The sequence below is a fragment of the Chelonoidis abingdonii genome, chromosome 1 (assembly GCF_003597395.2).
Source record: "Chelonoidis abingdonii isolate Lonesome George chromosome 1, CheloAbing_2.0, whole genome shotgun sequence".
Taxonomy (NCBI): Eukaryota; Metazoa; Chordata; order Testudines; family Testudinidae; genus Chelonoidis; species Chelonoidis abingdonii.
Window position 1 is genome coordinate 200,634,332 of NC_133769.1, and position 13,525 is coordinate 200,647,856.

At 43.3% G+C, this 13,525-nt stretch overlaps 1 protein-coding gene across 1 annotated transcript in view; it reads left to right on the top strand.

Annotated features, from left to right (window-relative positions):
- HUNK (hormonally up-regulated Neu-associated kinase) overlaps positions 1–12,505 on the top strand; it is a 97,930-nt gene extending 85,425 nt beyond the window's left edge. Inside the window, exons 9-10 of the mRNA XM_032798287.1 lie at positions 7,473–7,653; positions 9,996–12,505. Coding sequence (XP_032654178.1) covers positions 7,473–7,653; positions 9,996–10,663 — 849 coding nt within the window. The 3' untranslated portion in view covers positions 10,664–12,505. The remainder of the gene's footprint in view (positions 1–7,472; positions 7,654–9,995) is intronic.
- Positions 12,506–13,525: the final 1,020 nt, after the last annotated feature.

Consider the following 13,525-nt stretch of genomic DNA (forward strand, 5'->3'; position numbering starts at 1 on the left):
TCCTTCACTGGCCCGTCTTTTCCTCTGCCTGGTTCTCTTACTCACATGCTTCCACCGTCCACTTTCCTCACCCAGCAGTCCCTCCTCAGAATTTTTTGGTCCTGCTTCCATCTGCACGTCTGAGCTTATCCCTTCACCCCCTCGTGTCTGTGTTCCATCGTCTGCTCAAACCCCCTTCTAAACTCAACCAAAGTTTCCACCTGCATCTCCAATCCTCGGATCTTTTCTTCCATCAGCTCTATCAGGCGGCACTTCATGCAGATGAAACCCTTTTCAGGCGCCCCCTCCAGAATCATGTACATGCCGCAGCTTCCACATCCAGTCATCCTCATTGTGTCTTTCACTGCTCCCTCTGTATCAGTGATGGCCTTCTCACTTCGTACCTGGCAGTCCAAGCCACACAGCACAGCACGGAACAGGCACCAGGCCGCTGGCAGACTACTGTCCACTCCCTTGTCTAGCTTATTGGTTCCTGGGGGGCTGGGGGACTGGTATGCGGCCCTGGACCTCCAGGACACATACTTCCACATCCATATTTTCAAGGGGCACAAGCGCTTCCTCCGCTTCCTAGTGGGGATGGACCACGACCAGTTTGCAGTCCTTCCATTTGGCCTATGCACGGCACCCAGGGTTTTCATGAAGTGTATGGCTGTGGTAGCTGCCTACCTCAGGCGGGAGGGGGTACAGATCTTCCCATACCTGGACGACTGGCTTCTCAAGGGCAACTCTCGTTCCGAGATGCAGACCCACGTGGAGCTCCTCCTGTCAACATGCACTGGTCTTGGCCTAGTGGTGAATGAGACCAAATCAACCTTAGTTCCAGTTCAGCACATAGAGTTCATTGGGGCACTGCTGGACTCGTCTGGGGCCACAGCCTCTCTCCCCCGGACAGGTTTGAGGCCCTGAGAGTTCTCATTGCTTCGGTCACGGCTTTCCTGGTGACTATGACGAGGGCATGCCTTCGAATTCTTGGTCACATGGTGTCATGTACATACATGGTTTGCCATGTCAGGCTCTGAATGAGGCCCCTCCAACTCTGGTTAGCCTCCCAATTCTCCCAGGCCTGGGACGGGCTAGACAAGGTCCTCACAGTTCTGTCCCTGATTCTGGCTTCCCTTCAATGATGGTCTTACCCAAGCAACATGCTGCAAGGGGTTCCCTTTTGGGAGGCCAACCAGTCTATGGACCTGGTGACAGATGCATCGGACCTGGGGTGGGGAGCCCATACAAGGAATGGGCAAACCCAGGGGACGTGGCTGATCCTGGTCTTGTCCCTTCACATAAATGTCAAGGAGCTCAGGGCAGTACGGTTGGCGTGTGTGGCCTTCCACACGCACCTTCGCGGCAAGGTGGTCAGGATCCTCAAGGACAACACCATAGCCCTGTACTAGATCAACAGGCAAGGCAGGACTCGCTCCCTAGCCCTCTGCCGGGAAACCCTGAGCCTATGGGAGTTCTGTATAGCCCACGATATCTTTCTGAAGGCCGTACACCTCCCGGGCGACCACAATACACAAGCAGATCACCTCAGCAGGGTTTTCTCCCCCCAGTACGAGCGGTCACTTCACTCGGAGGTTGCTCACCGGCTGTTCCGAGAGTGGGGTGTTCCCCAGATCGACCACTTTGCAACCCGCCAGAACAGACATTGCTCCCGGTTCTGCTCCAGGGGAGGAGTGGGGAGGGGAGCGATATCCGATGTGTTCTTCCTGCAGTGGTTGGGCCAGCTCCTTTAGGCTTTCCTGCCGTTCCCTATTATCAATAAAGTCCTGCAGAAAGTAAAAGCAGACAAAGTGAAAGTCATCCTCATAGCCCCAGCATGGGCCCACCAATACTGGTATGGGACTCTCCCCGCCCCCCGAGGATGCTGCCGCTCAGCCCGGACCTCCTCTCCCAGGATGGGGCCTGCCTCCTCCATCCCAGTCTAGCCGCGCTCCACCTGACAGTGTGGTTGCTCCATGGCTAGACGAGGAGGAGGGCAGATGTTTGGAGTAGGTCCTCCTGGAAAGTAGGAAACCGTCTGCATGCTGGACATACATAGCGACGTGGTTCAGGTTCTCCAAGTGGGTGAGTGAGCGAGGAATCTCCCCTTCCTCTGCGCCTCTCCAGCTTATCCTGGACTACCTCCTGTGCCTTAGGACCCAGGGACTGGCACCCTCCTCTATCAGGGTACACCTGGCGGCCATATCAGCCTTCCACCCACCAGTGCAAGGGTCCTCGGTCTTTTCCCACCCTATGACCTCCCGTTTCCTGAGGAGCCTTGTCCATTCATTCCCATACACTAGACCCTCTGTGCCGCAGTGGGACCTGAACCTAGTTTTGTCCCGACTCACGGGTCCTCCCTTTGAGCCCCTGGCCACGTGTTCATGGTCTCACCTCTCATGGACGGTAGCCTTCCTTGTAGCGATCATGTTGGCCCGACGTGTCTCGGAGCTCAGAGCCTTGACCTCAAAACCCCCCATATGGTCTTCCTCAGGGACAAAGTCCAGCTCTGCCCACACCCGGCGTTCCCTCCAAAGGTGGTCTCCATCTTCCATATAGAACAGAGCATCTTTCTTCCCATGCTCTGCCCTAAGCCCCATTCCTCCAACAAGGAATGCTGCCTCCATATGCTCGATGTACGTAGAATGCTGGCCTTTTATTTGGCTCGGACCAAGTCATTCCAGAAATCTTTGCAACTTTTTGTTGCCTCGGCCAAGCGGGTGAAAGGGCAACCTATCTCCAACCAGCATCTTTCCTGCTGAATCACTTCGTGCATACGCACATGCTATGATCTGGCAGGGGTTCCCCTGCCACCGATTGTCGGGGCCTACATAGCCTATATCCCTATCCTAGACATTTGTAGAGTGGCTTCTTGGGCTTCTGTTCACATGTTTACTTCACATTATGCAATCGTCTCCCAGTCTAGGAATGATGCCAGGTTCGGCAGGGCAGTACTCCATCCCGGCCTATCGTGAACTCCTACCCACCTCCCACAGGTATGGCTTGGAATCACCTATTATGGAATACACATGAGCAATCACTCGAAGAGGAAAGGACAGTTACCTGTTCGTAACTGGCGTTCTTCGAGATGTGTTGTTCATGTGTATTCCACACCCGCCTTTCTTTCCCTCTGTCAGAGTTGTCCGGCAAGAAGGAATCGAGACGAGGAGGAGTGTGCAGTCCCCCTTATAGCGCGATATACAGGCGCCACTCCAGGAGTCACCGTGGTACTCCCCCAGTACAGGTACTGCTAAGGGAAAAACTTCCAGCACCAGAGCATGTGGCGAGTGTGGAATAGACATGAGCAACACATCTCGAACAACACCAGTTACGGAACAGGTAACTGTCCTTTCTGCAGCCCTAAAAGCCAATTGCAACCAGAGAATTGATGTATGATTTCTATAAGAAAAATTAAGAACTAATGACATTGCTACCACGATTACCTATTTTGGCAGTATATGTTCTCATGGCTAAGGGCTCGCTGCCTATTCCTTCTGAAGCCTGGTCTGCAGACAGATTTTTATGTATATCAGTATAATTATTTTCATTTTTTGATTTTTTTTTTTGTTGTTTTTTTTGTTTTAACTGGAATAGCTATACTGGTACAGCCAGTAGTGTGGATGCAGTTATACTGATATAGCTTCTTCACCTTCCCACATTGGAATAACTATATACACCTTTATACTAGTATATCTGTGTCCACACTAGGTGGGCTGTATCGCATTTACAATACCAGGATAGTTAAAACAGAACAGCTTTTGTTTGTGGGAAAGCCCTGTGATATTGTTCTGAAGGTGGACATGAAAGCCTTCTTCTCTCCCTTTTTAAACTAAATTAAAAATAATCACTAGCTTATAACTAAACCTGTTTCTATAAGGACTCTTAACAAATGCTTTGTAATGGAGACATCCTGTGGGTGTCTTTTCAGATTCTTTGGGAAATATCCAGTGTCCGTCCCCTTATTCACTCAAGAAGGAAAAGTTTACTTACAAACTAATCTTTATTAGGCTATTCGGGATCTCCCAATTTAACTGTGTTCTTCCACCACTGCTGCAAGTATGAGCATCTCTCTCAGCCTGCCTTTCAGCACCAAAGAGAAACATGGGAGCACTAGTCCCTAGATAAATGAAGTAGCTGCGTTGCCATGGAGATGCCATACAGACGTCTCCTAAGGTTCTGCAGCACCTGGCTGAAGTTCTTCCACATCATTTTAGTAGCAATGTAAAAAATGCAAATATAAATGACTGTGGCCATAGTGGTTGTGGCTTGTAGTGCCCCATATTGCTAGTGAGGAAGTATTGCAATAGGGATGTAGCTGTTAGCATGGCAAGCCCCCTTTCCCATAGGGCTCATTGGAGGGGGAAGTTAGTAGCAAGCTCTGCAGTGGTGTCGCTAAGAGTGCTGTGAACTGGTGTGCAAAGTGCTCCAAGATACAGGTTCCCTACCTGCATAGGGTATTTTAAAGACTTGTTTCATATTTATATTTAGCAGAGGTGTGTAGGCAAGCAAGAAGGGGTGTTGGGATGACTCAGGGGATCGGGAACAGTCGTGCTAAAGTAAGGGTGCTCCATGCACAGGATGCGTGGAGGCTGGAATGGTTGTGATGCTCCCTATGCAAAGTAACTGCCATGACCAGATTCAGGTTTGGAGGGAGCTGTAGGAATTCTAGCATAGAGAGCTAGTGCTGTGGTCCTATCATAAGAATATACAAAGCCAATATAAACACCAGTTATCTTCCTTTTAAATCTATTGCTGGGATTAGGGGAGATTTTGAGGTTGAGATCAGGACAGGAAATAGCATAGAATGAGGTAATGCCAAATATTCCCAAGTATACGTTACTGGTGCAGCTCTTTCATTGTGTGAGCTGGATGTATACAGTATGTTGAAGGCTGAACATTTATAGCTCCTCTGAAGAAAATCTTCCTTTCTTTTTCAAAATATAATGGCATTTGGCACCTTGGGACTCAGTTTTTTGTTTTTTTTCCCTTTTTAGAGGAAATAGTCCTAATAAATTTTAAAAATAATTACAAGACCATTTCCAGCATGTAGCCAGGGTGAAGTAACTCACTGATAACACAGGATGTATGGATTTCCTTTTCACATGGGTACTTGAGTCTGTACAAGACAGCTGTGTTACTGCTCCATGAAAATGTTACGGCACCATGAACGTAATATAATGTCAGGGTCACTTGGAACATATTTCAGAGTAGGGCAGAGTTCTGGTTTAGCTCTGTCTGTTGTACCACTAGACTAAAAATAGTTGCTGTATTGAAATGTTCTCGCTGAGGCTGTATCAACCAAAATGCAAATCCTTCCCTCAAAATACCAACTAGCTGTTGAGAGTCTTGATGGCCTTTTTGTGTTGATATTTCACCATCTGGTCCTCTCCTCACAAGTACCTTTAAAAAAATGCCTCTGAAAGAACCCCAGTTTCTGCTGGGCTTGGCATCATGGTTGCAGAGCCTCATGTAACTATTCAACACGATGTGCTGGGAATTAACTGCACAACTCTCATTGACTTTATTTTTATGATCTATTATTTATATAGTGCCATGCGCGTGCATGCTATTTTGCAGACATGCAAGAAGGCTGGGTGCATCTGCTTCAATGAATTGACAGAATAGACCAAATGAGAAATGGGCAACTAAAACAGACGTGCAATGCATTATCCTTGTAGGAGTTAATCTGATTGTTTGCACATAGTCCACAGCCTGTGTGAAAGAAGTTTTGTTGCTCAGTAGAGATTACAGAGATGCTTTAGATTCTAAGAAAGATTTCTTCTCCAGCCCTAAAAAGTGCTGCTGTTCTGTGAGTCACTGATGCCCTTCCTCAGGAATATTTAATCTTCCAAAGTTCAAAGGGCAGCGAGCATGGGGAAAAATTTGGGAGCTCCTTTTCATGGTCCATGGATGGCAACAATGAAGTACCTGAGCCATTGGAATGATTAAAATGGACTTTGCCCACCTATTTTCCTGATGTGTTGGTCTCAAAGTTGTTTGTTGTAATAGCCCCTAGAAGATTTGAAACTAACTTCTGCTTCTTTATCCGAACTGGTTTTCCTCTATTCCACGTGTGGACTGATTTGTTACTGTAGGGATGGCAGTGAAATGAGTGCTCAGCTGATACCATTGATTTTTTTATCACAAAATCTTAAGATGGGCCCCTTTTAGTTAATATTTTATTTAGCAAAACGTATATGTAAAGACTTAATGGGGAAAGAGCTCTGAAGCATTTGTTTAAAAAAAGACTTGTAGTTTCACAGGCTTTTCAATCGAATATAACAAAAAAGGTGGCTAAACAGAGAGTTTATAGCAGCACAAAGAGCATTGCTTTAAAAACAACACACAACTTTTTTTTCAGCCCCCTCTACTCCTACCTCCCAAAAAAAGAACAGACAGGTCCAAAACTGGACCAGGCAAAGTCTTTCTAGGAAAGTGTAAGATTCTTGCAGTCTAGCAACTCAATCTAAATGTGAATTGCAAATCTGGAGCCTGATTTTCCAAGGTAAAATAGAATCTGCAGCTTCCACTAAAATCAAGGGAGTGGAGATGCTCTGTGCCTTGCAGAATCAAGCCCCTTGTGTTAAAAAAAAAAAAAAAAGGCAGCTAATTCATTTCCATTTTAAAACCTATTTTTGAAAATTAGGGTGTTTTTACTTACCTTCTGAATCCTAAAGCTCAGTATGTGCTTCCCACCCCCCACTGTCAGTTGATATAAAATCGTTTGTTTTATGATGTATGGATCTGCCATGTTTAAAGGGCAAAGCCCCAGTCCTGCAGTGAGTGCCAGGCAGACACACAGAGTTCACTGCAGGATTGGAGCCTACGGACTTAATTCTCCACTCTCGTTCATCTTGTGTAGGCACCTTTCCATAACAGCTTTAAAATGTTACCGAATTTTAATTGCAGTGTTTTACATCCTGTTGGACTCATTTTTCACAGGCATATGTGGCTATGCAGGGTGCAGGACAGTGGAGTATCAGGCCCTGAATCTGCAGGAGCAGGTCTATATTCTTCAGGTCTGCACCCAGACAGACTGTAAATGACTTGGGAGTTTAAACTTCTTTAAAGCGTCATAGATCACCTTTTAAAATGTCAGAGGAAATACAATAAGCAGAAATCAAAGGTCTTTTTTATGTTTAAATTTGGAGGCAAATTTCAGATGTGAAAGAGCACAAATCTTGCATGTTCTTACTTCAGCAAGCTCTCCTAGGATCGACTGGCCTCTGAAGAAAGAGCTTTTCTTTTGTTTGAGTTTCTGAAAACAGTTTTCACACTGCATGAGTTTTCAACATAGATGAGAGCCATGAAATCATGTTTAACAGATCAGAAGAAAATGTTACACGGAAGATTTAGTTATTTTGAGTAGTCGGATGCATTCCCATTAAATCTTTGAATTCAGCTAGATAAGGAGTGCTTTTATTTCGTTTTTTTTCTTAGGGCACGTAAACTTTCTAAAATAAACCAAACTCTTTTTGTTTTATAACTTGAAGGACAAAAAGCAAAAAGAACAAGAAAAGAAGGGGGAGCTTCTCCACCGCCCACTTCCAAAGAAAATAGAGAAAAATTCACCTTCTTACAGACAGCCCTCCTCCTGCCTTATCGCACAGATACAGAACCCCAAGGCACTGCTGAAAGAGCGAAAAATCACCAAGACTGGTGTTCCTGAGAAAGGTTAGTAAAAGAGTTGTGTGTGTGTGTGTGCGCGCACACGCGCTATCTACCACACATGGAATGAAGTTGTAAATAAGAGAGGGCTGAACAGAAAAATCATGCTTTGAACACAATTCCCGAAAGACACAATGACAGTTTTGGATAATCACGAACTCTTGGTTTTGTGTCTCTTCTGATTTGCCTTGTGATAGAGTTGCCACTGCTTTGTTTAAAGTCTCCCTTCCTCTACACACATAAATGCATGCAAAATCACCTTTATTTTATACCAGCACTTTAAAAGCAACAGCACCTTCCCCAGCACCCTGCTGGTTTGGTCAGCAGATGAGTGAACCTGACAAAGAGATTTCTTTCTCTTGCCCATGAAATGCAGTAGGAGTGGAGTTAAAAGGAGCAAGGAAAGCAACCACTGAGCCAGAGGAGGAGAGTTCTGGTAACCAAGAGCAGCTGGGGAAAACAGGGGTGGGGGGGGAATGACTGGGTGATGAAGGAAGGAAAACAGCCAGCCAATAGGAAAGGGGAGGGAAAACCCAAACCACAATAAACCCTCAAAACAAAAACAAAAGGAGAAAGCAAATTATGTAAGAATAGGGAGAGAGGGCAGAAAAAATGTTAATCATGATGCGGGGGAGGCAAGCCGGCAAGAGAATAGGTGGGAGGGAGCACTGCAGGGTGTGACAAGACAAAGGAATTGAAGAGAAGAGCATTCAATAAGGAAAATGGGATAGTGTGTATGTGGAGCAAGTACTGTGGGGGAGCGGTAGTGAGAGAAGGGAGTGAGTAATGTGTTTGGGAGAGGTTAGACCTAGATGTTTGTGGAAACACACAGAAATTTAAACCTGTGTTTATCACATGCTTTCCAGTAATCTGCCATTTTATTCATTTGATTATTTAGGTTTCATTAAAAAAAAAAAAAGAGTGAGTCCAATAAAGGGCATTATCAGGCCATGGCAACATAAGGTAACAGTAATCCACTGGGCTGGTCAGAAATGGTACATATTTTCCATGAAAATTTTCAAAAGTTATGGCAAATTTTAATTTTGTTGAAATCTGTAATAGAATTTTTTGCAAATAAAATGATTTTTCCATTTGTTTTCTTTTTTCCCTTCCTCCCTTTTTCTGAAACTAAAACTAGAATGAAAATTTCCCACTCACCAGACAAATATTTTGACAAAAACTTTTGACCAGCTTCAGAAAGCAGATCTATCAGACAAAACCCCATTAGTGCATCCCAGAGGAAACTCAATCCAAGTAATGAACATTCACCACCCACCCACAGATCTCAGCCCCCTGCCCACACTCCTCCCTTCCTAACATCCCAAGGAAATAGATAATAACTTAAGCTTTGCAATGTGCCCTGAAGATCAGCAGACCTGAGCTATTTCAGACTAAGGATACTTTAAAGCTATGCGATCCCAGTCCTCTCTCCTCTAAATCAAGGGGAATCCAGCTAAAGAGTCTCTGTGGATTGATTTTCACAAACACAACAAAAATTTGTTTTGTCTCACATTGGTTCTAGTTACAATCAGTTCTGTGTAGGTAGATGCAAACATTCAGTAAAAACCAAGGAGATCTCCTGGTTGTACCGTTATTTTATTATTGGGCCAGATCATGAAAACCTTGTTCCATTTGAATTCAGCAAAGAATCCTGTGGCACCTTATAGACTAACAGACATATTGGAGCATGAGCTTTCGTAGGTGAATACCCACTTCGTCGGATGCAGTCCTTTCTCAGGCAAAATTCCCTCTGAAGTTAACAAATGAAATTCTGCTTCCAGCTATAACTGTAAATCTGGAATGCAGTTATTCTATATATAGACCAGTGAAACTGAGGACAGATTTTGTCCAATGGGAGTAAATACTTCAGGAGTAACCTCATTATTATTACATGTATCTCTAGGCAGTCGATGGGTAAAGTGTTCAGTTCCTGCTAAGAATCATGCGATGCTCTAATAAGATTTAAAAATAAATAAAAAGGAAATATCATATTTCCTAGATTTTGCTCAAAAATTCATGATTAATTCAAACTATTAAGACATCAGAATGTAGTTGCTTATTTCAAACCCTCTTCTTACTGAGTCAATGCATTTGTCCTGCTACTGAGATCACTGGCAGGTAACAAACCCACAGAACAACCATGTAAGTACAAAATAAAAATCAGAGCATTAGCTACTTGATCACTGCCCTGAGTATATGCTGCAGGGCCATTTGGTTTTTATGCTGCATCCATCCTGCTGGCTAAAACTTCTGTGGAATGTGAGGTCAAACACCCTCTGCCCTAGGCCAGAGCAAGTATTAGAGAATGCCATTCACTTTTCTGATTTCTTTTCCTTTTTGTTCTGTAGATTCTACCGGTGGTTTAAGCCCTTACCATGAACCCATGGCAACAAAGACTGGTTGTGTCACTTCCTGTTCTCTGGAATATCTTGAAATCCAGCCACCTCTTCCAAGGACACCTAGACTCCTTAAGAGGCAAGATTCTCCTCAGCAAGAGTCTGCAAGCATCAGAAGTCAGACAAAGGATGCTCCTTTGATCCTGAATATTGTGCATTCGTTTGAATCTGTTGATAGAGAGGACCAAATAGACCAGATTTCCCCCTCTCACCAATACAGAATTTTAAATTCGCCAGTGAATTTTGGTTATAAAAGCTCAAGTGAAAGGACATTGTCTCCACTTCTTCAGCCTGGAAGTGCATCTCCTGCCAAAACTCCAGTTCATGGCACTCAAGTCTCTTTCACATTTGAAGAAAAGACAAGTCCTTTAAGAGAAGAAGTCATGTCTCCTACTCAGCCAGCTTCAAATAATCTCTCCAATCCTTTGGGGAGCCCTAACTGTGTTAAAAGCAGAGGCAGATTTCCCATGATGGGTATTGGACAAATGTTACGGAAAAGGAATCAGACAATGCAGTCAACCACTGACAAGTCGCTGGAAGCAAGAATGCCTCAGTTGCAGCAAATGAATCCAGCACAGATTTCATTTAATGCAGCAGATGCTGTGAACGGCCAGTGTTAATCTGACACTCTTGAAAGCCAGGATTTGCAGTGCTGCTTTCTAGGGCTTCAAATGTTATAGAAAAAGAGAAAACTGCAGGCATGTTGGTCTCCCTATATAATATATTATAGCAGCCACCCTGGCAAATCAAAGGTCTGCTTGTAATGTTTTGATGGGTTCTAGTTATTGAAATCGAAAGAAGGCCCCACTTATGCTGTTAAGAACATTTAGCAAAGATGACATTCATTTGGTTTGACTCTACAGTGAAATGTGTCTTAAAAGGTCTACTGAAAATCTACGTAAGGAGATGCTATATTCCAGTATTACATTAAGATTTTTAGCCTCAAAAGAAGAGCAAGCATAACAGCTTGATTCACCAGTGTTACCTGCATTAATAAACTTGCCTTTGGCTTTCTGCTGTCATGACTGCTGGTCCCAGCTAGGAACTGTTATTGAGACTACAGTTGGTCTCATATCGTACTGATACAAGTATTGCTGAAGAAGAAGGGAAAAACTAGAGATTGTATTGCTGAGAGCAAGAGACTTCTAATTCAAGAACAGGCTCCATCAAGAAGGGAAAGCAGATCAGTGGGAAACTGGATAACAGCATGAGTTCTAGACGTTTAGAGCAAGTGAAGGCTTTGATTGTCAAAGCAGATTTTACTGTTAATCTTACAAACTAGATAATAGTTGAATCTTTTTTTTTTCTTAAAGAAAATGTTCATTTTATAAGAGACATTACGGAAAAGAAACATTTGTTCTAAAACTAGTTTGGTCAAATTGACATTTTCCTGCTTGACTCATAAGACAGATCCGCAAGTGGCTGATTAAAACAGTAGTCAAAACTGCAACTTGGTCATTTAAACAGTCCAGTCACCTCTGACTTTTGTATTTGTACTAATTCTGTGGAAGAAGTAATGGGAGAATTGCATTAACCTCTGTTTTAGCAAATTAGCATTGATCGTACATGAAGGCTTCTCTGAGAGACTGCAGTAAATTTAAGAGTTAAAAGGACACACCAGTGCCATTTCAGACTGCAAGGATGGTAATGCAGTGGGTACCAAAAATTTAGTAGTATTCTGAGCTGTGAAGATTAACTTTCCTAACAGGCAACATACTCTGCACACTGGCATTCTTTTTCTAAGTAAAGAATACATCTGAATAAAGGGGGTAACATTTTTGGTTAATTTTTTTGCAAACCATTTGCTATAAACTTAGACAGTTTAACCAAAGACTATTTTGTGGTTTGTCTGTACTGTGCTTGCATATGAGTTGTGTGTACAGGACTGTTTAATAACTTTAGCACTAACCCAGGTCAGTGGTAGGTAACCACCAATTATATAAGTGTTTCTCCTTCCTCCTGCCCCTCCACATGTAGTCAATGGGTTCTAATGCCTTTTTTAAAAGACAAGGCAGAAAAAATAGCAAAAAAATTGGCTCAGGGGATTGGTAATGAAATATGGGGATCTTCATCTCAAGATCATCATTTTGAATCCAACCCGTATCTTCTTGGCCATAGTTATTGTTTGTATTACAGTAGCACTAGAGGTCCCAGGTGACACTGGGGCCCCATGGTGTCAGATTTTGTGCAAAAGCATAGTGAGAGACATTACCCGCTCTGAAGAGCTTTTGATCTAAATTGAAAAGACAAAGGGTGGGAGGGGAAATAGGAGCACAGCGAGGTGAAGTGAATTGCCCCTGGTCACACAGTAGGTCAGCAACAGAGCCATGAGTAGAAATCTGATGACCTGACACCCAACCCAACACCCTATTCTCTAGGCCACACTGCCTCCTAAGTTATTGCCCCTGCTTGATGGCCTATGTGACATGAGATAATGGTTAGTCCAGCAACTGATGAGATGGATAGCCCTCTCCCTCAAATAGCCTCCACACTGGGAATCATTGCTGGCAATGCCAACAGAGGATCCGGACCTGAATGGGCATGGAGAAGGAAATACCTTCTTACCACTGGAGCTGAGCCGTTCAGGTCACAGCTAAAGTTATGTAGTAGGTCAGTATAGGGAGCATTGTTCTGTTTGATATACAGAGGGTTCAAGTCTCTGGGGCTGTCAGACCAGCACTAGAAAATATATAGATATATAATGTCTCCCAGATAGTTCAAATGGTATTTTTAAAAATAACTAAAAGCATTTTTACACATTTTTGGGTTTCAAAGTGTCCTATTTTATTTGCATCAAGTACCTGTGTATCCTCTGGGTCCATTTTACTGCTGCCATTTGTATAAACCATTGGATATCTTTTTAAAAAAAACCCAACAACATACTTACACTAAGAACATGAAAATGCTTGCTTTCAAGTCCAGCATAGTGAGAAGAATCCTTTGCATGCTTCAGAGGTGTATACCTAAATATGTTGCAAATACTAACTTGAACTATAAACTCAGGTTTCTTTGGAACCCAATAGAAGATTGGGGGAGACAGGAAAGAGAAGTGTATTTTTCTGAACTCACAGTAAATATATGTAAGTAATAGAATGAAAACAAATGTTAAATCTTTTATTATTTTATTATATTTATATAGAATATATGAGTATTACATTGGTAAGCATAAATATGTATCCAACTTAGCCAGCAGCTATTTACCATCAGTCTGCAGTGACCACAGAAGAAAGTTACAGAACTATAGTAGTGTAAATTCCTGGAAAAACAACTGATCCATTTTTCTCATTCTTTAGAAAAGAATATATTTGCTATCACTATTAAATATATGTGCTTTTTAAATGAGATCTCAATGGAATGCTGATTTTGTGTGCCAGGCCACCCAGCAGCATATGCACCTAAATGTTTACATTGCAAATGTCTACACTACACAAAAAATGAAGGTATCCAGATGATTATCACTTACATTAACTTCACCCATCAAA